The 27,218-nt window shown below is 40.6% G+C and overlaps 1 protein-coding gene across 1 annotated transcript in view; it reads left to right on the top strand.

Moving 5' to 3' along the window:
- Nucleotides 1-25,047, top strand: part of LOC139460810 (uncharacterized) — a 35,386-nt gene extending 10,339 nt beyond the window's left edge. The window contains exons 2-9 of the mRNA XM_071242284.1: nt 7,258-8,204; nt 8,340-9,041; nt 9,267-11,996; nt 12,378-18,132; nt 18,205-20,661; nt 20,755-20,997; nt 21,601-21,733; nt 21,845-25,047. Coding sequence (XP_071098385.1) covers nt 7,296-8,204; nt 8,340-9,041; nt 9,267-11,996; nt 12,378-18,132; nt 18,205-20,661; nt 20,755-20,997; nt 21,601-21,733; nt 21,845-24,986 — 16,071 coding nt within the window. The 5' untranslated portion in view covers nt 7,258-7,295 and the 3' untranslated portion in view covers nt 24,987-25,047. The remainder of the gene's footprint in view (nt 1-7,257; nt 8,205-8,339; nt 9,042-9,266; nt 11,997-12,377; nt 18,133-18,204; nt 20,662-20,754; nt 20,998-21,600; nt 21,734-21,844) is intronic.
- The last annotated feature ends 2,171 nt before the right edge of the window (nt 25,048-27,218 follow it).

Here is a 27,218-nt window from a genome sequence, read left to right as displayed (position 1 = left end):
GTATACCCTTCTGCCTAGAAGTTCATTCCCCTAACACAGGTTGAGAATGCGTGTAACGTGCATGTGACACTGGTGCTCAATAGGTTCCACACGGGTTGAGCACCCGTTGAACGCGCTTGTGCAAGGGGTGTGCAGAGCGTGTGCAACCCAGTTGAGCACGCGTGGGTCACTCGTTGCACCCGCGTGTGCCATGCATGTAACACAGGACCAGGTTTCAGTTGAATTTGACAAATGTATCAAATGAATAGTGAGATAAAACAAAACAGTGAGATGTGAATCTTGAGTTAATGAGGAGCCAGTGACCTGTGTTAACCAGACCATAGTGATTGAGTGAGTGAGTTGGGTTTAACGCCGCTTTTAACAATATTTCAGTTATATCACTGCGTGTCAGCTTAATGTGGGAGGAAAGCCCGAACTGATGCAGGTCTCTGACGTTTACCACTTCGGTGAAACCCAGGAGCACGGATATGGTGCTGACAAACCTAGAAACATAATCGGGGCGAACCGGGATTCGAACCTACAATCATAGGTTTCTGGCGTGCCCCGGGACGCAACTCTGCACAGCGAATCACGGCGCCTTAGATGACTGGGCCACCCGTGCCCCCCCAGACCATAAACACAAGGTCAGACCGTCTTAATTAGTGTTCAGTTGCTGGACTTTTATGGCATGGCCCATTCCACGAGAGTGCTGTCTAGCAATTGGGGCTAGCCGACAGTAGAACCGTATAATTTAGATGCGAGTTTATTGCTAGGGGAACCACCGAGTTGAAACGATTGTCGCGGGTTGGAAAATGTTCGCCATTTATGAAGTCATTGTTTGTGGATTGCGATGTTAACATTTGCCAAATGACCATTATGAGTATTTCAAGGGATACCAAAGGTAAAAGGAAATTGGTTGTGGGTAATCCTTTCACGTTGATGGAAGGAAGCCACTCAACCAGGTGGCGACAATGGATATGCGCAAGGCTCGGAATCACGAAAAGATCACTAGGCATATTGATGGTGGCTGGACATGCAGCATGCATCATTTCCAGTGTATGCAGGCACCTCGTCTTTGTTTCACTCGGTATTTGAAACTTTGATACACAAGGCTACGGCCACCACGCCATTCACAGGTGCATATGTGTATTTACTGTTAATAAAAACGCTAACGTGATCACAAGGTAATAGGCCTGTTGAATGTCACCCTGTGAGATCTGTCACATCTGTCATGGATTTGATGCTTTCTACAGGTTCAGCTATTTCCAATTTCCTCCATTAGTTATTGGAAACTTTTAGGAAAATATTTCCTTTCTCCCTTAATCCCATCTTTCATGCACGCAAAATGTAAAACATATACTTAGAAAAAATCTTTATATTATCCATACAATAAATAATGTTTATTAATTAAGATATGGACGGGTGTTGGGAACAGTCCCTTTGAATATTTATGATTTAAACACAAATTTATGTACATTGTTTGATAGGCATTACTTAGAAGTTGACGGATGACAAGATAGACACAATTTTTTATGGATAACAACTTCTTATTAACCAGGTTACAGTATTAAAGAAGTTGTTATCCATAAAAAATTGTGTCTATCTTGAAATTTATGTACAATTTGACAGGTTATAATAATATGAATATCAAATTTCACCACCTCTTGCCAAGTTCACTGAAATGTCACCAGTTGGAAGTTGTAACAGATAAACACGGATTCTAACCAAGTCTGATTTTCTTTTACATAGAATGCATGAGTGACTTCTTTCCATCAGAATTACACACAGGGGAAGAAAAGGGCTAAAAATCCTCAATATATCCTGTATACATGGTATCAAGTATTTAGCATCAATTACCTCTAATAACAAAAATGTTACCTTTGGCAAGCACCAATACTCAGCAGGATCATTTGGGCAATTGTAAAAATCCCACCCCCGAATGTGAAACTGTCCACATGGTCACACCCAGTGATTGTTAAGATAACAAATCCTAGCTACAGTCAGACAACGTGACAGTCTATATTCATTTCCAGTATCCTCCAATAAATAGTGGGTAATGTCAGAGTAACACCCTCTGAAAAGATATACCAAGTCCCCCACCAAACATCCTCTCGTTAACTTTTACAGCAACAAAGTTGGGGGGTGGGGAAATGTCCAGTATTGAATATCAAGAGAACTAATTTTGTCGTAACGAGTTACGGTCCTTTTCTGAATACCCTTGTGGACCTTCTATTATAAGAAATACATCTTTTTGTAGACCTTTCAATGTCAAGTGTTTAAATGCTACCAACGTTTAAATGTATCTAATTTTACCGTTTCAAAAGGTGTTGAAACATGTTACAGTGTCCAACGTATTTAAATCTATCTCCACACGCTGCACTTGTTACAATTACATTAAATCATATATTATCATCATCAATTATAGGTTTTAGGCGACCTAACAGTCTTGTATTTCGCACGCACGCATGCACACACACAGAGCCATGTAATCATACGTAATCATACTGAATAGGTAGGAAGTCAGTATGTATCAACTCTTTATAACCGGTAACTGTCACACCTGACTTATTTGTCTGAATGGAACATCTGAAAACAACGGGTTAACCGTTACACAGTAATTCGGGGTGATGTTTTTTGTGCTACAGAATCAAAGTACCGTTGTGCTACATGTATATATTAGATGTTGCGATGACGTGTCATTCCTTATTCAGTACGATGTATACTATAAGTATATACACTTAAAACTAGACACATGTTAAAGATAATAATGACAGAGAGATTTTCAAGACAAGTTTTCTCAGAAACTACTTGGTTGCATGAAGGAAAGTTTGCATGCTTTTGTAAGAGATACTTGTCAAGACTGAGTTTGAAAATTGGTCCCTTTATTTATTTTTTTACAGAGTTATGGCCCTTTGCTCCGTGCCTTTCACCTTTGTGCACACTGGGTGGAATTGGGACAAGAATTCTCAGAAACTACAAGAGTTACTTGAGATGAAAGTTTGCTTGCTTACCTAAAAGATACTTGTCAAGACTAAGTTCGAAAATTGGTATCTTTGTGGGTTTTTTTACAGAGTTATGGCCCTTGATTCATGTTATTTTACTCAGTGCATAGTGTCTGCAATGGGGACAAGATTTCTCAGAAACTACTGAAGTTAGCCCACCTGAGAGATACTTGATTTAAGACGATGTCATATTGGCCTTTCACCATGTTCACTACACACATGAAGACATATTGGAAGGTCCTGCCTGACTGTTGAATTTTCCTTCACAAGGGATAAATATTTCAATTAATCGTCTCTTAAGGATCTTTTTGAAAATATTAATTCTATTTTTATTACAGTTTGTTTTTTTAAAAATAGAACATTGAAAATTTTTGAATTGTGTAGATAGTTATTTTTTAGTGGACATGGTAGTGGCTGTTTTTGTATTGGCTGTATCCTCAAAGGGGGTTGAAGTAGCATAAAATAATTGTATGTAAGACCACATCATTCAAAGTCTGTTTATTTATACCACAGTTTTAAACGTAGTATATTTGTCTATTTTAACTTGTGGCTAAATCATGTAAATTGCGTACCCTCACCAGCAGCTGAGGGGATGGTGTAAATCCTGCTGGGGAACCGTGCAGGGAGCAGAAGTACCTTAAGTCCCCACGGTCCCTAGTATGGTGGCCTAACTTTGGTTGCTGGTGATCTATAGCCTGTTTTTATATTATAACGTTAAATGATGAATTGTTCTTTTAAATGTTCTAAACTAGTTTTAAAATCGAAACTGTGATACTCTAGTTATCATACTGTCCATCACTGACAGGTTTTTATTCAATTAAGATATGTTTTAATAAATGTCTTAAATTATCCTCACGATGTGGGTGAAATATAGCCGATATGACGTTAATTTTCAACTCACTCACTAACACACTTATCAAGCCTGAGCTATTTTTGCCAGGAAAGGGTCCTTTTGTGTGTATTAATTTCACATTTAATCATTTAATCATTATTTCTGATGACATAAAGCGGCCCAAGTGCCTATCTCTTTTTGAGACTTTATAAGGAATCTTTTTTTTCCAGACATAATATTCTATACTGTGTGAACAAACAAAGTTCTAATGTTCAACCCTTGGCGGAGGACAGTGATGATGCTGCTTTTTTGTTAATTATGCTCCAGAAAAAAATGTGATATATCACTCGCAAAGTGTGTATCAATTTTTAATAAATATATTAAACGCATATATCATGTGTTTTACTACAATAAACAACCAACAAAATAATTTCTATATGTTAGTGAGAAAGCTTTTGAGCAAATAGATAAAAACCTGTGCATTTAAGTATTTTCATAAATTTTTAATATGCAGTGGTGTTTCATTGACAACGTCATACAGTTGGTTGGTTGTTTGGTTTGTTGTTTAAGGCAGCACACAGCAATATTCCAGCTATATGACGGCGGTCTGTAAATAATCGAGTCTGGACCAGACAATCCAGTTATTGATATCATGAGCATCGATCCACGCACTTGGGATCGATGACATGCATCAACCAAGTCAGCGGGCCTGACCACCCGATCCCGTTAGTCGCCTCTAACACCTCATTCAGTGCTTTGACATCAGGTGTTAAATAACAAAACAAACAAACAAACAAACTGTATGCATGGTTGAGACCTCACAATAGTCATCAGTTGATGTTTTTACTTGTGAATAACTGTGAATTCATGTGAAATGTTTGTATTGCGCCCAGCAGATTTGACTTATTTTACATTTTGCGAATGCAGTGTTCACTCTAGGAATTCAATTCTGCAACCATTTTCAGTGTTATTTATGGAGAAATTTGTTAATTTTTGCAGCTTTTGCCTCAAATTTTAATAGTGTTTTCAGCTGGTCCATGTAAACAGTGATAACTACCACAAGGGAGGCAACTCTATCTGTTGAGTGAGTGAGTGAGTGAGTGAGTGAGTCAAGGTATGGTGCTGACAAACCTAGAAACATAATCGGGGCGAACCGGGATTCAGATCTATCTTTTGAATGCCTGCAGGTGCAACACAAAACAGCTAGTATTTGTGATACCAGTTGTAACATTGTGGGAGAAAAGACTGCATCCGTGGTCTAGTGGTAGAGCGTCCTCCCGGAGAGCGGAAAGTCCAGGTTTCGATTCCCCTCCATGTCATACCAAAAGACGTTAAAAGATGGTACTTTTTGTCACCCTGTCTGGCACTCGGCATTAAGGGGCTAAAACAAGGACTGGTCGGCTCGGTATCAGTATACTGTGTCTGAGTGGGGTATTCATGTTAAACTGCGGCATCGTATCACAGTGGGCTGGCACCAAAAATCAGCATCAGTCCGGACAAGTACAAGCCGCCACACACACACGTGCATGCACATTGCGATATAAGTCCAAATACCATGGACGCAGTGTTAAACCCCATTTCACCGTATCTTATGGGAGAAAATGTTACGGAATCTTAGAATTATCACATAGCTTGTGGCAATGACATGTTTTATTCCATGCAGAACAGAGACCTTGGTTAACAGCCTACTCCTTAAAACAGTCATGTTGCTGATAGGCACATAAGACAAGCCTACCTCAAGCCAATCTGTGATTATTTATATACATGAAAATGCATAACTTGATTTGTAATTGAAAATGCGTTTAACAATGCCTAGTACCCAAAGCAAGAGGAAGAAGATAGCCAGACAATGTTCTAAGACAAAATTCAAGTCACCAATAAGTGTCTACCAAACACAAACAAAGTTTGCCACAGCCAATATGAACAGCTACAAAATAGTAGGAAATAAATATAAAATGTAATTTGTTTGCACCAAAAACATGTAAAGAATTATGTAATTAATTAAACTGGTTTGCAATTTTTAAGAAAGTATTACCGGGGTATTGAATAAATAAAAATGAGAGATTATACAAGTCATGTACAATGCTGGCACAAAATCAGCATGCCAAGGGTAACACGCAAACTTTCAACCAACATTCAACCAACATTGGGCCAGGCGGTCAGGTAGCCTAGTGGTTAAAGTGTTCGCTCATCAGGCCGAAGACCCGGGTTGGATTCCCGACATGGGTACAATGTGCGAAGCCGATTTCTGGTGTCCCCTGCTGTGATATTGCTGGAATATTGCTAAGTGCAGTGTAAAACCATACTCACTCACCCATTCACTCAACATTGGGCCAATATCAGTGTGTTCGTTAGGACGTTCTAAGTCAATGATACCTTTCAGCAGATTGACGATTAATTTGATTTTCTTAATCCATTAATCAGTTCTTTGGTCAACCGCTTAAGTGCCAATTTTCATGCATTGTTGCATGGTTGTTAAATGTGACATACATGTGTATGGGTGAGGGAGTGAGTGAGTTGGGTTTGACACTGCTTTTAACTGTATTCCAGTCATATCACGGCGTGTTAGCTTAATGTGGGAGGAAAGCCCGAAGTGATGCAGGTCTCAGACGTTTACCACTTCGGTGAAACCCACATAATCGGGGTGAACCGGGATTCGAACCCACAATCATAGGTTTCTGGCGTGCCCAAGGGATGCAACTCTGCACAGCGAATCACGGCGACATGTGTATGATATCGGCCCACTCAGATTAGCTGGTCTGAGGTTTCATGTTATATCCTGCCAGTGGAACAATTACTTGTCAAATCCACTGACCTGAATTTACCCCCGGGGCATGGATAATCCAGTTGTCTAAGCCCCCATGATTTGCTGTGCATGCTTGCACCAGACAGGCATATGCCAGAAACCTCTGATCATTGATTCGAATCTCAGGTTCACTTTGATCATGTCTCAAAGTTTGTCAGCATCACACCCATGCTCCAAGGTTTCCCCGAAGTGGCCAACATCTAAGACCTTCATGACTCCCACATCAGGCTGAAATGCAGTAAGGCTAAATAAGATAATAGTCTTGGTTCTCGGGCACCACCCGCATCATCATAAGATCTACCGCATGATTTGTATTTATTTCCATTTTCAAAAATATATATAAATCCTAATAGTTAAGCACATTGACTAAAACAGTTGAAAATGGAAACAAAAACTGAGCGCCAGATAGGGTAATAACAAGTACCATCTTTTAATGTATTTTGGTATGACGCAGCCGGGGATCGAACCCTGGACCTTCCACTCTACAGGTGGACACTCTACCACTAGACCACGGAGGCGGTCCTCAGAACAGGGATTGTAAGTGGATATATTGTATCCAGTATCACTGTTGCTGTATCGCATAACTGATGTATGAGTTAACTGTATTAAAGTGTATGTCTTGTTTTTTCTGCTTTCAGTCACAAACAACACTGACCCAAATGGTGTAGCTGCCGAGATGAAACGAAAAGAACCCAAGCCGTTCCTGAGGTATTTGGTGGACGAGAAGAGACTTGTGCTTATCAGACCTAGGAGAAGAAAAAGACGTGACACAAGTCAACAGAATTCAGAGGTCACCAGTGTCGCTGATATACCAGAAAATAGTGTACAGAAGTTGGATGAGGTCGCCAGTGTTTCTGATAACGCCAGAAAAAGTCAACAGAAGCCGGATGATGTCGCCAGAAAAAGTGTAAAGAAGTTGGATGAGGTCGCCAGTGTTTCTGATAATGCCAGAAAAAGTCAACAGAAGCCGGATGATGTCGCCAGAAAAAGTGTAAAGAAGCCGGATGATGTCGCCAGTGTTTCTGATAACGCCAGAAAAAGTCAACAGAAGCCGGATGATGTCGCCAGAAAAAGTGTAAAGAAGCTGGATGATGTCGCCAGAGTTTCTGATAACGCCAGAAAAAGTCAACAGAAGCCGGATAATGTCGCCAGAAAAAGTCATCAGAAGCCGGATAATGTCGCCAGAAAAAGTCAACAGAAGCTGGATGATGTTGCAAGTGGTTCTGATAAGGCCAGAAAAAGTCAACAGAAGCTGGATGATGTCGCCAGTGTGTCTGATAACGCCAGAAAAAGTCAACAGAAGCCAGATTATGTCGCCAGAAAAAGTCAACAGAAGCCGGAGGATGTCGCCAGTGTTTCTGATAAGGCCAGAAAAAGTCAACAGAAGCTGGATGATATCGCCAGAAAAAGTCAACAGAAGCTGGATGATGTCGCCAGTGTTTCTGATAACGCCAGAAAAAGTCAACAGAAGCCGGATGATGTCGCCAGTGTTTCTGATAAAACCAGAAAAAGTCAACAGAAGCTGGATGATGTCGCCAGTGTTTCTGATAACGCCAGAAAAAGTCAACAGAAGCCGGATGATGTCGCCAGAAAAAGTCAACAGAAGCCGGATAATGTCGCCAGAAAAAGTCAACAGAAGCTGGATGATGTTGCAAGTGGTTCTGAAAAGGCCAGAAAAAGTGTACAGAAGTTAGATGAGGTCACCAGTGTTTCTGATAAGGCCAGAAAAAGTCAACAGAAGCCGGATGATGTCGCCAGTGTGTCTGATAACGCCAGAAAAAGTCAACAGAAGCCGGATTATGTCGCCAGAAAAAGTCAACAGAAGCCGGATGATGTCGCCAGTGTTTCTGATAACGCCAGAAAAAGTCAACAGAAGCTGGATGATGTCGCCAGAAAAAGTCAACAGAAGCCGGATGATGTCGCCAGTGTTTCTGATAACGCCAGAAAAAGTCAACAGAAGCCGGATGATGTCGCCAGAAAAAGTCAACAGAAGCCGGATGATGTCGCCAGAAAAAGTCAACAGAAGCCGGATAATGTCGCCAGAAAAAGTCAACAGAAGCTGGATGATGTTGCAAGTGGTTCTGAAAAGGCCAGAAAAAGTGTACAGAAGTTAGATGAGGTCACCAGTGTTTCTGATAAGGCCAGAAAAAGTCAACAGAAGCCGGATGATGTCGCCAGTGTGTCTGATAACGCCAGAAAAAGTCAACAGAAGCCGGATTATGTCGCCAGAAAAAGTCAACAGAAGCCGGATGATGTCGCCAGTGTTTCTGATAACGCCAGAAAAAGTCAACAGAAGCTGGATGATGTCGCCAGAAAAAGTCAACAGAAGCCGGATGATGTCGCCAGTGTTTCTGATAACGCCAGAAAAAGTCAACAGAAGCCGGATGATGTCGCCAGAAAAAGTCAACAGAAGCCGGATGATGTCGCCAGAAAAAGTCAACAGAAGCCGGATGATGTCGCCAGAAAAAGTCAACAGAAGCCGGATGATGTCGCCAGTGTTTCTGATAACGCCAGAAAAAGTCAACAGAAGCCGGATGATGTAGCCAGAAAAAGTCAACAGAAGCCGGATGATGTCGCCAGAAAAAGTCAACAGAAGCCGGATGATGTCGCCAGTGTTTCTAATAAGCTCAGAAAAAGTCAACAGAAGCTGGATGATGTCGCCAGTGTTTCTGATAACGCCAGAAAAAGTCAACAGAAGCCGGATGATGTAGCCAGAAAAAGTCAACAGAAGCCGGATGATGTCGCCAGAAAAAGTCAACAGAAGCCGGATGATGTCGCCAGTGTTTCTAATAAGCTCAGAAAAAGTCAACAGAAGCTGGATGATGTCGCCAGTGTTTCTGATAAGGCCCCAAAACATCAGCAGAAGCCGACTGATGTCACCAGTGTCTCTGATAAGGCCAGAAAAAGTCAGCAGATGTTAGTTGAGGTTGCCATTATCTCTGAAAAGCCAATCAAAAGGCCCAAAAAATCAGGTGCCAGGACCTCTGATATAACTGACACTATGCTGCAGAATTCTGACAATGTTTTCAATGTCTCTGCTAAGCCAATCAAAAATGGACAGAAACCAGACATGGCTCAAATTGTCTCTGATAAACCCAGCAGAAGACCACAGAGTTCAGATGAGGTCCAAAATATTTCTGATGAACACAATGCAAGGCCACAGAATTCAGATGAGCTTCCAAATGTTTCTGCTAAACCAAGCACAAAGCCTCTTAATTCGGATAAGGGCCAAAGTGTATCTGGTAAACACAACACAAGGCCACAGAATTCAGATAAGGTTGAAAGTATTTCTGGTAAACCTGACCCAAGGCCACAGAATACAGACGACAAAGCTGCCTCTGACCAAACTGGCACAATTTTACAGAAGGATTCTCACCACACATTCAGAGTTGAACATTGGAATAAACTCATTTGTTCATCGCAAGACAACAGGAAGAGAGATGAGGATAATCAAATACAATCATCCCAAAAGAAAAGCCGTCAGTGTACACAGAATGATAGTGTTACTACAGGGAAACCTGCAGAACATCTACATGTAGGTACCGATTCTGTTGTGTCTTGTGAAGCTCAAAGTAATAGAAGTGTACATACTCAGGCAGCAGATGTACCTAAAAGGCAAGGTCCACATCAAATTGAACACCCAGGTGTTAGAACTAAGGAGGCAGCTAGCGTCTCAGGGAACAAACATCAAAAGAGATTGTCTGGTGAAGGAAAGGCCAAAGTCGATATGATCACTCAAAGTTCAGTGTCCTTGATTAAACATGGAGGACAGTCTAATCATGGGAAATCAGAGACTAGACACCGAGACAGTTGTGAGAATCTCTCTTCCATCAATTCCCCATCAGTCAGTTATCAGTCCATCAGTTCTGGAGATGGTCAAAAGGATTCTTTTGAGCTAAGTCACAAGAATCATCATTTGTCAAACTCTGAAAGCCCTCATCATATTGCCTTAGAAACAAAAGGAGACCTACTTGCAGATAACCGTGTGTCAAGGGATAACCATTCTGTTTGTGATCAGAAGAAACATGCTGCAAGATGTGAAATATCTTTGAGCCCTTTCAATCCTGATGAATCAAAATGGGAACGTGCTGAAATAAAATTGACTAGCCTTGAACTAAATACACATAATCTGGCTGGAGAATCACCACCTCAACCAAAACGTAAAGACAGGGTATGTTTTACTGGGGAGAAAAGTATGCAAGAACTGAAACATGTTATGAAGAATGGCGTTAATAAATCTACCAGGAAACAGAGCAGAATCATACAAAAAATGTCTGAGGAAAAGACGGCGAAACATCTTGAAAACATTCACAAGTCTCAGGGTTCTTGGAGGAAGAGTGAGTCAACATATCACACACCAAACCCTGATAATTCTGTTTTTGAACTCCTTCATGCAAAACAACCCATATTTGTCAGCAAAGGGAGAGAAGACTGTGTTACACAACATGGTGCTTTTGCATCTAAAGCACAGAAATATGATCCAACTGGTGACGTTTCCACTGAGCAATGTACAGACAAGACAGCTGAACCTTATTCTGTGAGTAACCTTGGAGTTTCCACAATTCCACATAGAAAGTGTGATCATCAGACTGACACTTTGTCACAAGAAAAACTTCAGATTCCATCCAGAAGTGGTTGTGGTTCTATGTCTATGAAATCATCCAAAGGGTGCCATGAAATGCAGGAAGTTGAAACTCTATCCAAAATGGTTCCAGTGATATCTAACATTAAACATATTAGTGGAACTTCTGAAACACATATTCGTGATAGTCATGAAAGCTCAAAATATTCTGTAAAAACTAGTCAGTCTGCTATCAGTCACAAGTCCAATGTTGAAACTTCCGAGAGGATGCTGAGGGACACTGAATTGACTGATTCTTTTCCAACAGAAAGATGTGATGTGCTAGCAGATGCTGTCACATCTTGGCATAAGGAAACAGCAACACAGTATTGTAAATCTGCAGACAAAGATGTAAGTCTGATAGGCTCTACTCAAAAACACAAGAAAGGTAGTGGTGTAGATAGTCCTGTACTTCCTTTACAGGGTAAAAGGCCAACAAGCATTCAGTATGGTGAAGGCACTATTGGGACCCATCCTGTACAGGAATTACATACAAGTACAAATGCTGAAGTTCAAGCTTGTGAAATTGTAAATAGACAGACAGCAAATGTAGAGGAGCAGCAATCTTCACAAGCCAATGAATACTCAGACATGAGAACTGAGATGACAGCAAGCATTGCAGGGAGTAAACAGACCAGATTGTCTAATGATAGGAAAGCAGAAATTGATAAGATTATTCCAAGCTCATGTCCATTGATGATCAGTCAAAAACAAAGTCATCAGAAAGCCAGTAATGAGAAGAAAAGTTTTGATAATGTGACTCCAAGCTCACTTCCTTTGACTGCTAGTGAAGATAACAAGACTGCAAGCTCACTTCCTTTGACTGCTAGTGAAGATAACAAGACTCCAAGCTCACTGCCTTTGACTGCCAGTGAAGATAACAAGACTCCAAGCTCTCTGCTATTGACTACCAGTGAAGATAACAAGACTGCAAGCTCTCTGCTATTGACTACCAGTGAAGATAACAAGACTCCAAGCTCTCTGCTATTGACTACCAGTGAAGATAACAAGACTGCAAGCTCTCTGCTATTGACTACCAGTGAAGATAACAAGACTGCAAGCTCTCTGCTATTGACTACCAGTGAAGATAACAAGACTGCAAGCTCTCTGCTATTGACTACCAGTGAAGATAACAAGACTCCAAGCTCTCTGCTATTGACTACCAGTGAAGAACACTGTCCTCAGATAGTCCGCAAAGAGAAGCAATGTTTTGACATACCATCTACAAGTAAGACTGAGAACCATCTTCAGTTTGTAACTCCTCCTGCAAAGAGACATTTACATTGGATGTCTGGGTCTGACAAGGACAAAATTAGTGAACTGACAAAACGACAAAAGAGACTCCCTGATAATGTCCCAGAACCAACAGCTGGTGATAAAGTTCTTTCTCAACAAAATTGTGAAAAGCATCGGAACTTAGCAGAATCTGAGTTAAGACACAAAGGGACCATGGAGCCCTGTGAGGATAAGGTCAGTTGTTATCCTGATAGGAATCTACACTGTAAGGATTCTGTAGATCACAAGACAAATCCTGAAGACACCAGAGAAGTGCATGGTTTTGCAGTATTATCGAGTTCTAATAAGAAAGGTGGTTATGTTGGGTTGACTGGAAAACTAAGGAGTGTCGTACAGAAGCCTGTTTCTCCAAGTACTCCCCTGGCTGTTCCAATAATTAAATTCTCCAAAGCAGTTAGATATTCTGATCCTTCAAAACCTGAAAACAGACATGGAAAGGGCAGTGTTCAAGGTAGAAGTGGGCGAACACCAAAAAAAAAGAGACATCACTCGTCGAGAAGCTCCAGGTCATTTTTACATGATGAACAGGAAGGTGATAGGTATGAAAGGAAGTATGATTTTCTGTCGTCCAACTACAGAGCTGCAGAGGCTGATCAGAGACATTTGAAAGAGGACACAGGACGTTCAAGATCAGAAAACAGGTCTTCTGAAAGGGGCCCCAGAACACCAGCATCAAAACGTCATAGGAGCAGCACCCAAGAAAGTGTTAGGCAGCATGGGCAAGAGTCTTCTCATAGTCACAGAGACAGGCATGATTCTGATTATTCTCGGTCCCCAAAGAAAAGATCACACAGACATGACTCATGTAGGTCTGGACACAGAGAGGATTCTGTTCGTTCGCACAGCCACAGGAGACATAGTGTAAAAAAAGGCGACCATTGCAAAATTTCAAGCAGATGTTTAGAAAAGTCGACTTCTAGTCGAAAGGCAAGATCCCGAAGTAGATGCTTAGAAGAGCAGTTTTATAAAAATGAGAGATCCCCTAGTAGATGGTTAGAAGAGCAGTTTTATAAAAATGAGAGATCCCCAAGTCGATGGTTACAAGAGCAGTTCTATAGAAATGAGAGATCCCCAAGTGGGTGGTTAGAAGAGCTGTTTTACAGAAATGAAATATCCACAAATAGATGGTTAGAAGATCAGTTTTATAGGAATAAGAGATCCCCAAGTAGATGGTTAGAAGATCAGTCTTATGGACATGAAAGATCCCCAAGGAAACCTGCTGAGTCAAACATGTCTCAGGGATGTTCAAACATGAAGGATGAGAATATTGTACAAGCATCTCCTAGGCATCAAAGTGAGGATTCTAGCTCGAAGCCTAGGGCAGAAAGAAGACATTGCAATATAATCTTAAAGAAAATGCCTCAATCTGAAAAAAGCAGGAAATGTTCAAACACAGATTTAAGAGAAAAACTGAACAATTTGAGAAACAAATCCCCTTTGGGTCTGAGAGAAACTGAAGGGGGAGAATTGCAATTCACAGGTAACGGTGACAACAGTTATGAAACACCCAGACAGAGGGAAGATCATAGTGAACATCTAAGGTGGGATAAAATTGTCACAAGTACAACCATTAGGGATGAACAGGTCAAAGGTTCATTTACTGAAGCATCTGCATCAGACTCACAAGATCAAGACAGTGATTTTTGCATTAACAGTGATTTAGATGCTAATACTGCAGTCTGTGAAAGAATTGGTGAAGAATCTTGCATATCATCAGCATCTGCTGTCAAAGTTAAGCTTGACAAAAATATGCAAACTCACCCCAGTGTTCCCAAGACCCTTCACATGATCAATGAACCATTCAAGGCCGGAGCAAGAAAGCACAGAAATTCAAAGAAAGAAAAATCTTCGGGATTAAAGCTATTGTTGAGTATTCTGACAAAAGCAACAAGCACAGTTCTTCCCTATGCGAAGGCATCTGGTAATGCAGACTGTGTTAATGGAAACTTGGAATACACAGAACCTGAAAGTTGGGACTACTATGACACATGTGGGAAACATCGACACACAAGTGGTGATGATGGTGGGCTTGAAGCAAAAAGAGATGCTTCTTGTGTGTGTGTAGGGAATAGGCAGTTATCTTCAGTACCAAACAGATGTGCATTCAGTGCTGGCACATCTGCAGAGGCAACAACTGGAGAACAGCAGATGACGGAAGTGTATAATCACAACATGAATTATCTCAAATTGAATGTCATAGATCCTCAAATAGCTCCCAATGTATCTGATGAATCAACGATATCAAAAAAGCTGGTTTCTGAGCAGGAGAGATTACTTCACACAAATACACTTCCATTATATGATGCTAACGACAGAGGTCAACAGTCTCTGTCTGAAGCAGGACACGTGTCTATGCACCACAAGGAAAGGACTGATGGAACTGATCACTGTGTTGTGTCAGTAGACAGGTCACAACACCGTATTGAATCGGAAGACGGATCACGACCAAGTGAACACCGTTGTGCATCAGTAGACGGGCCACAACCAACTGACCACAGTGTTTTGGAACACATGCCACAACACCGCTTTGAATCGGAAGACGGATCACGACCAACTGAACACTGTGTTTTATCAGTAGACAGATCGCAACCAACTGAACGTCCAACAACTGTCAGTATTAGAAATGGAAATGACAACTTTGAAAGACCACATCAACAGTCAGGTGATAAAGTCCACCAAGGCCATTCTAAGTTTAGTAAACAAGTCCCAGATAACATAGATCAGGAAAATATCTCTTTTAACAACACTGAAGTAGTACAGCACCATATCAGGGAAATATACTGTGGTGCTGTACATGATTTTAGGAGTCTTGAAGACAACGAACTTTCAGATACTGACCCCAGTCACGTTGCTTCAAAGGATGTTGTCACAAGTGGACTGGACCAGGAAGATAAATCTCCTTATAATGTTGTGTTAGAAGACATTTCTTCACCTTCTGAAACAGATGCTCAGTCACAGGATGAGGTGCACCCTAATTGTGATCCGATTGACCAAAACAAATACTATGAATGGATATCTTCAGAGGAGAATTCTCAAAGCTGTGGGGATGAACAAAGACCAGACTGTTTTTCGAGTAATGATACCAGAGCACCATCACAAACTGTTGAGGAGGTGATTAAAACAGTCGGGGAATCTCATTCTGAAGATGTTTTTTGTTTAAAGAGTTTGTCGTTTGACAGTTCAGCAATGCAGGCTTCAGATGGAATTAATCAACTGTATGAAAATCATTCTCTCAGTGAAACAAGAGTCATGTCATGTGTAAATGACAAGGATCAGTTTTTGAAATCTGAAAGTTTCAAATGTTTGCGTAGCTCTCCAGAATGGATATCAGGTGTAGAAAATGAAAAGGATGTGCCAATTCAGTTTGATATATCAAAGGAGAAACATGTCTTGCTTGATTTGCCTTCAGAACAAACAGCTCAGCCTTTATTAGGGACTTATTTTGGAAATGTTCCAGAAAATGAGTGTGAATCAAATTTATCTATGAGAAAAGCTCCTGAAATTTCAACAGAACCTTCAGCTGATACCGATGCAGCAGAGACATCAAAACTTGGCGATGAAACAGGAAACTTCAGCAAAGCTGAATCTTATCCATCCAATAGCTTGACTGGAAAGGAAGAGTGTCTTTTGAGGTATAATTTGGAATGGCAAGATGCCAAACAAATAGTGCCAGAACAAGTGACAGATGAAACTGAATCTTTGTCAAAAGATGACGAGGTTTTCAATAAAAGTCAGAATGGTAATGACAAACATCCAAAGGAAGCAACAGTGGAGTGCAACAGAGTTGAAGCTTGTGAGGAAAGTGAAGTTCACGATGAGCAAGCAGTAACAGAAGACAAACCTGCTGATAGTGATTGTGATGAGACAATTACATTTAAATCCGATACTGACAAAATAGACTCGTCAAATAAGGGGAAACTTTCAGACACTGTCCACACTCAAAAGATAAATGGCAAAAGTGTTGGAAATACTTGTGAAAAAGAAAAGCTTCCTTCTTTGCCTGCAATTCAGCTTGAAAAAGATGCCCTTATCTGTAAGTTGAATGAAAACATTCAGGTTAAAATTGAACCACTAGAAGACTATTCTTCATCCAGTGAGGATGTCCGGGAGGAGCCTAGGTTTGGCAATAAGCAGGAGCCATCAGAAGAAAACAGTAATGAAGTGCAACACTGTAAAAATGCACTGTTAAATGTTCAAGATATAAAACTTGAAGAAAACTGTGATCAAGGACATGGAAAATTATATGAAGATGCGAACAGCCAGAGTATTATTCCTAAGCAGGAACAGTCTGATGATGAACAGGCAAAAGAGGACCAGTCAGATCAGAAGCAGTCAGAACAGAACTCTTTCTGTAGTGAACAGGAGGAGTATTGCCATGAATCTGAAGGAGTCTGTGCAGATGATGTGTCCGTTGCTTCAAGTGACCCTGAATCCGACAGTGATGAGGATTTACCTTCATTCCAGCATTTTCTTGGACTACATCCAGGAGGTGACAGTGATTCGAAAGACAGCTCGAAAAAACTACCCTTAAAGTCACATCATGGTCATATGGACATCAAGATTGCAAATGCATTGAATAATTTAAGGGAGACAACATCCACCCCCTCAAAGGACAGCATGGATGTGAAGACGGAAATTGTTGAGGAGGATGGTTGTGGACAACCGTTAGAGATTATTCAACATTCAACCAAAGATGCTGAAGGGAGAGCACCATCCGCTGACCATCATCAGCTTAATCATTTGGTTAAACAAGAACAATGTTTAGAAACGTTTAATACTGACATTGATATATCTGGCAAGAGCACACAGTTCAAGGCAGCACATGTGTCAGAATGTGTATCAAAAAGAGTTATGGAAGAAACATCAACACACTTTACCCCAAAGATTCCTGAAACTTTAAAATCAAGCCCCAACTATGAAATACCTAGTGTTTCAAATTCTGTGACAATGTCATCAAGTCATTCATGTTCTTCAGAGAGTCACAAGTCACAGGCAGCATCTGACACGAGACATAAACACAAACATTCCTCAAGACATAAGGGAAGAGGACATAATTCAAGTGATAAGTCAAAACGAAAACAAACTGCCTCCCAGTCAAGACGTCACAAGTCTAGTCGACGTACAAAGACATCAAGTGAGGCGTCTTCAGTCAGAAAGCAAAGAGCTAAAAGTTATAAGCAGCATTCTTCTACTTCAGCAGCAGCAGCAGCAGCAGCAATATCTAGTGGCAGGGATACAAGTGTTGGCTCCAAACCTTTGCCTACAAAGTCAAGTAATAGTGGCTCCAAACATTTGCCTACAAAGTCGAGTGATATTGGCTCCAAACCTTTGCCTACAAAGTCAAGTAACAGTGGCTCGAAATCTTTGCCAACAAAGTCTACTGATAGTGGCTCCAAGACTTTGCCTACCAAGTCAAGTGATAGTGGCTCCAAACCCCTGCCTACAAAGTCAAGTGATAGTGGCTCCAAACCCTCGCCTACAAAGTCGAGTGATAGTGGCTCCAAACCCTCGCCTACAAAGTCGAGTGATAGTGGCTCTAAACCCTCGCCTTCAAAGTCGAGTGATAGTGGCTCCAAACCCTCGCCTACAAAGTCGAGTGATAGTGACTCCAAACCCTCACCTACAAAGTCGAGTGATAGTGGCTCCAAACCCTCGCCTACAAAGTCAGGTGATAGTGGCTCCAAACCCTCGCCGACAAAGTCAGGTGATAGTGGCTCCAAACCCTCACCTACAAAGTCAGGTGATAGTGGCAAGGATACAAGTGTTCGTGCCAAACCTTTTCCAACAAAGTTGATTGATGGTGGCTCCAAACAATTGCCTACAAAGTTGAGTAATGGTCGTATGGGTACAAGTGTTGGTTCCAAACCATTGCCTTCAAAGTCAAGTGATCCAGCACAAGCTGATACTAGCAATACTAAACACAGTGATACTGACACTATGCTTTCAGAAACTATAATAGACAATGTCAAATTAAATAGTTCAACAAATGTCTCACATATCAACATTGTTGGTCCTTCCAGTTCCACAGAAATATATGACACTGTTGCATCAAAGTCAGAAACATCCAATGAAAAATGTTTTAGAAGCATAGAAGTATGCAATAACAAACACCGAGTGACAACCCAGATTGTCAATAGTTCTGTTAAAAAGAAGTCTTCAGATGAGAAATTAATGCACCACAGAAACATGATGCAGCAACCCCATTCAAGCACTACTCATAAACCATCTACAGCAAAGGTAATAGCCTCCCGATTAACACAAGCATCGGATCAGTCTACCACAAACATTCAACCACATTCATCAGTAGATGAAAACAATAAACAAAGTAACTATGAGGCTCTTGGTGTTGAATTGAAGCCAAAGTCTTCAAGTATTGCTGAAAGCAACTGCAGTGCCCTGGAACCTTCTAGTGTGGAAACCCCTGTCAAATCAGAGACCTCTGGCCCAAGTAACAGTGTTTGTTTGGGAGAAAAAAATGTTCTGCCATTGAGCTGTCAAGTTTGTCACAAGAGATGTGCTTCTCAGTCTTCTTTGAATCATCACATGAAAATACACATGGACCGCACATTCAAGTGTGAAATTTGTCACAAAGCATTTTATTCCACAAGCAACCTCAGCCAACACATGACTGTTCATACGGGGGGAAATCCTGTTCAGTGCAACATTTGTGGAAAGACTCTTTCTTGCCAAGGTAAGATGAAAGTACACATGCGTTCACACACAGGAGAGAAGCCATATGAGTGTTCTGTCTGTGGAAAGCGTTTTTCTGTTTTCTCTTCTTTGAAGTCCCATAAGATCATACACAATAACCTATCCGTAAAGTGTGAGTTTTGTGATAAAGTGTTTAAGGATCCAAAACTGTTGGCAAGACACGTCAAAATTCATGGTGAACGGAAGTTTGATTGTGATGTCTGTGGTAAACCATTCAAACGATCTGCCCATCTGAAAGGCCACATGAAGATACACACAGGACAAAAGGATTTCAAGTGTTACCTTTGCGATGCAACATTTTCCGAGGCTCATGGCTTAAAAACTCACATGACAACTCATATTGGTGGCAGGAATCACGCATGTCATGTATGTGGAAATGCTTTTTCTCACTTTCATGATTTTATGCAGCACATGAAAATCCATACAGGGGCAAAGCCATTTAAGTGTGATGTGTGTCCAAAAACTTTTGCCAACAAACAAACATTCAATCTCCACATGCATGTTCACACAGGTGAACGTCCTTACTTGTGCAAAATATGTAACAGAACTTTTACCCAACCTTCCCATCTTCGAACACATCAGAGGGTACACAGTGAAAGAAAACACGAATGTGATAAATGTAACCGCAAGTTCATTGATTTGAAACAACTTGAGTCACACAGGAAAATTCACACTTCTAGCAGGCCATTTAAATGTAATGTCTGTATGACTGGTTTCTTCAGTGAGGAAACTTTACTCCGACATAAGCAAGGGCTTTGTAAGAAGGTGATGAAGCAGTTTCTGTGTGAACAGTGTGATGTGAGGTTTACTACTGCTCGTACTTTGAAAGCGCATCAGAAAAGACATGCTCAACAAGGGGAATTCCTATGTGAAATATGCACAAAGAAATTTCTGTTATTGTCCAATTTGAAGATCCATATGAAAAAGATGCATAATCTGGAGACTTTCAGTTGTGACTTATGTAAGAAATCTTTTCAAGAATCTGAAAGTTTGGAGACTCATTTCACTGACCACCGAAAGGACGGTGGCTTCGGGTGCACAGTGTGTGAAGAAATAATTCCTGATTGGAGTGATGTGAAATCACACATGAAGGAACATGGAAAGAAAAGTGCTTTGTTGAAATGTAATAAATGTGAGCAATCCTTCACAGATGTTTATCATCTTAAGAATCATGAGAGACAACACGATGAAATTAAACAAGAGAAACAGAATGAGGATACTAGACCAGGTGGTACAAGTGAAATGTCGACAAAACAGAAAAACAGACTGACAGCAACAGGTAACACTGAGACTGGTGGAACATCAACAGATCAGAAGAATAGAGCGACAATACCAGGTAATTGTGGAATATTTAGAGAACAGAAGAACAGACAGACAATACCAGGTGACACTGAGAATGGTGGAATACTGACAATACCAGGCCAGACTGAGAATGGTGGAATATCTACAAAACAGAACAGACTGACAATACCAGCTGAGACCAAGTCTGGTGGAACATCTTCAGAACAGAAGAACAGACTGACAATACCAGCTGAGACTGAGACTGGTGGAACATCTACAAAACAGAACAGACTGACAATACCAGCTGAGACTGAGACTGGTGGAACATCTACAAAACAGAACAGTCTGACAATACCAGCTGAGAACAAGTCTGGTGGAACATCTTCAGGACAGAAGAACAGACTGACAATACCAGCTGAGACCAAGACTGGTGGAACATCTACAAAACAGAACAGTCTGACAATACCATGTGAGACCGAGACTGGTGGAACATCTAAAAAACAGAACAGTCTGACAATACCATGTGAGACCGAGACTGGTGGAACATCTAAAAAACAGAACAGTCTGACAATACCAGGTGAGACCAAGACTGGTGGAACATCTTCAGAACAGAAGAACAGTCTGACAATACCATGTGAGACTGAGACTGGTGGAACATCTACAAAACAGAACAGACTGACAATACCATGTGAGACCGAGACTGGTGGAACATCTAAAAAACAGAACAGTCTGACAATACCAGGTGAGACCAAGACTGGTGGAACATCTTCAGAACAGAAGAACAGTCTGACAATACCATGTGAGACTGAGACTGGTGGAACATCTACAAAACAGAACAGACTGACAATACCAGCTGAGACCAAGTCTGGTGGAACATCTTCAGAACAGAAGAACAGACTGACAATACCAGCTGAGACCATTACTGGTGGAACATCTACAAAACAGAACAGTCTGACAATACCAGGTGAGACTGAGACTGGTGGAACATCTACAAAACAGAACAGACTGACAATACCATGTGAGACCGAGACTGGTGGAACATCTAAAAAACAGAACAGAGAGACAATACCAGCTGAGACCAAGACGGGTGGAACATCTACAAAACAGAACAGTCTGACAATACCAGGTGAGACCGAGTCTGGTGGAACATATGCAAAACAGGAGAACAGACAGACAATATCAGGTGAGACCAAGACTGGTGAAACATCTACAAAACAGGAGAACAGACAGACGATACCAGCTGAGACTGGGACTGGTGGAACATCTACAAAACAGAACAGTCTGACAATACCAGCTGAGACCGAGAATGGTGGAACATCTACAAAACAGAACAGTCTGACAATACCAGCTGAGACCGAGAATGGTGGAACATCTACAAAACAGAACAGACTGACAATACCAGTGGAGACTGAGACTGAGACTGGTGAAATTTATACTGAACAGAACTCATCCAAGAAGTCACAACCAGGTCATAAAAAATTCAGGTGTGATATGTGTGGGAAGTTTTATTCTGATGCAGACCATTTAGAAAAACACAAGAGAAGACATGCAGAAAAGACTGAACCTGATCAAGGCAAGACAAAAGGATCTGAAAAAAGAAAGCGTGTAGGCGATGATGGAGTTAATGAGAAGTCGCCAATGGCAAAGAAACGGAGGAAAGAGACTGTGCTTGGGTCTTCTGTCATTTCAGAAGATGCACAAATTTGTAAGGAAAAGAATTTCTCATGTAGTGTTTGTGAGAAAAGGTATTCCTCTGCTGCACACCTTGAACATCACATGAAGAAACATTCCAACTCCCCATTAAAATGTGAACATTGTGGTAGGACATTTTCTGACAAATCCCATCTGAAGCAACATGAGAAAAAACACCATGAAAAGAAGAACGATACCATGTTGAAGAGGCCTGTTGAAATAAAGACCCACAAATGTGATGTCTGTGAAAAGGTCTTTACTCAAAAAGCATCTCTTCTAGAACACACCAACATCCATACAGGAACAAAACCATTTAAGTGTGAGCACTGTGACAAGTGCTTCGGTGACAATGGCAGTCTGAAGGTGCATATTAGGCGACATATTGGTGAGAGATCTCATGTTTGTGAAATTTGTGATAAAGCATTTTATGAGAAAAGGGGATTGAATGACCACTTACGTATCCATACAGGTGAAAGACCTTTCAAGTGTACATATTGTGACAAAAGCTTTTCTGACCGAAACAGTTTGAAAGACCATTTAAAAATACATACTGGAACCAAACCACATCCATGTGACCAGTGTCAGAGTACTTTTAGAACCTCCACTGCACTGAAAAATCATAAACTGTCTCACTCTGAAGAACGTCCTTTTAAGTGTGATATTTGTGAGAAATGTTTTAAAAGCAAAGTTGTGCTTGATGACCATACAAAGATTCATATTGGAGATTATTCTTTCAAATGTCAACAGTGTGATAAAACCTTTACAACGAAGGCCCGTCTTGCTGCACATACAGTTGTCCATAATGCTGTCAGAAAACATGACTGTCAGAACTGTGGGAAAATGTTCTTTACATCAAAAGATTTGAAAAAACATATGTTGACTCATAGCGGACTAAAGAACTACAAATGTGAGAAATGTGGCAAATGTTTCGCGACGTCCTCCTCTCTAAATACACATGTGAAGACCCACAGTGATGACAAGCCTTACAAATGTCAGCAGTGTAACTTCATCACCAGGGATTTGAACAATCTGAAAAAGCATGAACTGATCCATACAGATCGAACAAGGTCATTCAAATGTGATACATGTGAAAAAGCATTCTATAGTCTGAGCTCTTTGAAAACACACAGCCTTACACATTCAGAAGCACAGCCCTACAAATGTAGAGTTTGTGAGTCTTCATTTAAGCGTCGGGATTATTTGAAGATTCATATGCGCTTGCATGATCAAGTGACACTGTATAAGTGTGAAGTTTGTCAGAAAACTTTTAAACAGAAGTCGAACATGACAACACATATGATATCTCATACTGGTCTCAAACGATTTAAGTGTGCGGTGTGTGAGAGGAAGTTTGCTTGCAAACAGTCTTTGGATAATCATATGCTTGAACATAATGGGCTGGAGAAACCAAAGTCAGAGTGTACAGTCTGTCATCAGTTCTTTGTGGATTTAACAGGTCATATGAAAATCCACACAGGTATAAAACCATTTCAATGTAAATTATGCCCAAGCCGCTTCAACAGGAAGGACTCACTCCGTTCCCACATGGTCACCCATACTGGAGTTAAGGCTCATAAATGTGATGTTTGTTCAAAGCAATTCTCACAGAAGTCTTCCCTCAGGACACACATGAGATTCCATGCTGGACTGCGCAATTATAAGTGTACAATCTGTGATAAAGCATTCCCCCAATCTTCTCATCTCCGGACACATGAGAAAAGGGTCCACAAGAAAGAACGAAACCATAAGTGTGAAGAATGTAACAAGACCTTCCAATCAGCGCAGCAGCTTCGAGATCACATTAGAACCCACACAGGAGAGAAGCCGTACATCTGTACAGTGTGCCACAGGGGATTCACAAGATCAGGATCTCTGAAGTCACATATGCTGGTCCACACCGGAGTCAAGTCCTTCAAGTGTGATGTGTGTGAAAGGCCATTTGCCCACGCCAGTGCACTGAAAGTACACATGAGATGCCATACTGGTGAAAAACCTTATACTTGTGATCAGTGTGATGCTGCCTTTAGTCGATATGACAATTTAAAACTACACACTCTATCACACACAGGTGAAAGGCCATTTCCTTGTACCGTTTGTGAAAAGACATTCCAAACTAGGTCAAGTTTGAAAATTCATATGTCTGTGCACACAGGTCAGTCTTTCAGGTGTGATATTTGTGACAAAATCTTTTCATCACAACAAACATGCAAGGCGCACCAGAGGACTCACACGGGTGATTTGTTGCAGTGTGATCAATGTGACAAGACTTACACAAACAGGTCATCACTTAAGCAGCACAAACTCACTCATTCCGCAGTGCAGTCCTTTGAGTGTGAGATATGTGGAAAAGTGATGTCAAGAGCGGATTCTCTGCACAGTCACATGAAGCTGCATGATGAAAAGAAGTTTAAGTGCACTGAGTGTGATAAGATGTTTCACAAAGCTGCGAGTCTTAAAGCTCACATGTATAAGCACAGTCCTGAAGACAAGCCCTACGCGTGTGATGTTTGTGGGAAACGGTTTCCACTCCCAGGTTCCCTGAAGGTGCACAAAGTGACTCATCTTGATAAGTTTCCCTTCCAATGTCAGTTCTGTGGGAAGGGGTTCACTCAGAAATGCAACATGAAGAAGCACATTGAGGTATGCCATGAAGAACAGACTGACATGTCCACATCTGAGGAACTTGATGAAGAGGATGATGTAGATGATGAAGAGTCTGAAGGCCAATCGGACATGGAGGAAGAAGATTCAGAAGAAGCAACTTGAAAAAACACATCTAGGAAGACCGAGGAGTACAGATTGGGATGTCCGAGTCTGAGGAACTGGATGAAGAGGATGTGCTAGCTAATGAAGATGCTGCTGCGTCTGAAGGCCAATCGGACATGGAGATGGAAGAGTCAGAAGTAAGCTCTCTGAAATCATGTTTTGACTATTTTCGTGGATCAAAGTTTGTGAGGTGAACAAGTGGTTCAGTAGTTAAGTTTTTTTATAGGCATTTAGAAGTTGGAAGAAACTTATATAGATATGTGTTATCTTTGCAGTTCATGAGTTCTTTAGAGAAGCAGATGATTGGCTCGTCACCACAAAGGCTCAATTCCCTACATGGGTGAAATGAGTTCAGCTCATTATTGGGCTCCCCACTCTCATACGGATGGAATGTTGGTAAATTATTGATCAAAGCCAATTCGCTGTCATGACTCTAGACAAATCCAGTAGATGAGATTCATGTGTATCAAAAATATGGTTCCAAAGACTGTTCTTTGTGTTGCAAGTGGCAGTGGGGTATCCTAGGGATTAAAGTGTTTGTTCAATGGAATATCACCTAATGCAGTGTAAAACCATACCAACTCACTCTTTGCGTTGCAAGATACAGATCTTGCATTGTCAATATAATTGTCATTTACTGGTACATACTATATATACATATGTTCCTGATGCCAAACAAATGCAATATAAATATGTTTCTAAGCATGTATCACAATCCTTGTACATATTGTAAATACTTATAATAATGTGTTGTTTTATTTATTTACTGTTGGTATCTACTCATACATTTTGTTCATAATATATATAGTTCTATAAATACTGAAACGCACTGAAATCGCATGATCAACTTTAACTCGAAATGAATGGCAAGAAAAGGATTTTGGCAGTACGTCCTGAAATGCATTGAATTGATTCAAACACGTACAATAACATTGTTTGGTTAATGACAACTTAATTTTCTTTTTTGTGACTATTTTCAGAGTGTGTCAATGTACTTTCTTTATCATTTCAATGCCAATTAGAATCTCAGTGTTAATAACTACTCAATTGCAATTATTTTTATGTTTACATTTTAAAAGATAATGTGGGTACAATGTGTGTAGCCCATTTCTGGAGTGCCCCGCCATGATATTGCTGGAATATTGCTAAAAGGAGCGTAAAATCAAACTCACTCACTCACTCACTCATTTGCCGTCCATTAATTTTGTTGTGTCCCTGAAGTTCAGTTATATGTCCCTAACCCACTCCATATCATGTATATTCAAACAGCATGCATAATTGTATACTATTGCTCAAATGTGTGTGAGTTATTTAGCACATTAGTCCATCTGAAATGTATGATTATGTTTTATAAGATACATTTTAATTTAACTATGTGTTGGTCAAAAGGAACTATTTGTTCTATTTTGTTTCTGTTTATGAATTATGCACAGGGCAATAGCAGCTGCTTATTTGAGTTTCATCGTTTACAATTAGTTATTTTAATCTTGATTTGACAATATTACCAATATATTTTTTTAAAGAATATTTTGAATTCTCTGACCTTAAAATAACCCTGAGGGTCCACTGCGTTTCTCAATTTAATACTTCGAGCAGTTTTATGTCATTCTCATATGTAATGTATGTAATCTTGCAATAAGTTCACACAAGAAACATAGATGTCAAGTCAGACTCATGGTAATGATATTATTACAAAGCCCTGGAAGCTGATTTCTGTATTCTGAACTGATGCATATATAGATGCCATGATGACCAGTTTGGAAGTAAATGTTAAGCCCATGACTCATCCTTTCTGCATATAATTTTAAATGGTATGTGGTAATAATTCCTTATTCTGGCATAGTTTGATGTTTGATCAATCCAAGGGATTTGACCTTCACTTAATCTGTTTTTCTAGTGTTTGCTGCATTTGTTACATGTCTGATGAAACTAACAGGGTTTATGGACGTGAGTCTTATGATTAACGATTCCTGCTGTGGTGTCTCTATGTGTTCACAGATTTCAGATCTGATTCTAAATATCTACAACATTGTTTCTTCAAAGTTCCAGCGAGCTGCAGCCACAGGCTTTAACACTGCCATCATGTTTCTATATTTGAAAAAAACAGGCCAACAGAAACATTTTGAACTTTTATAAGCATGTGCTGCCACCATGTTGTGATGAGTAACATGAACAGACCCACTGCCTCCCAGTGATTACCATGGAGAAGCAACGACTCAGGAAGTTTTGCAA

The sequence above is a fragment of the Haliotis cracherodii genome, unplaced genomic scaffold (genome assembly GCF_022045235.1).
Source record: "Haliotis cracherodii isolate W230 unplaced genomic scaffold, xgHalCrac1.p SCAF_14, whole genome shotgun sequence".
NCBI classification, from domain to species: domain Eukaryota; kingdom Metazoa; phylum Mollusca; class Gastropoda; order Lepetellida; family Haliotidae; genus Haliotis; species Haliotis cracherodii.
This window is presented reverse-complemented; position numbering and strand designations above follow the sequence as displayed.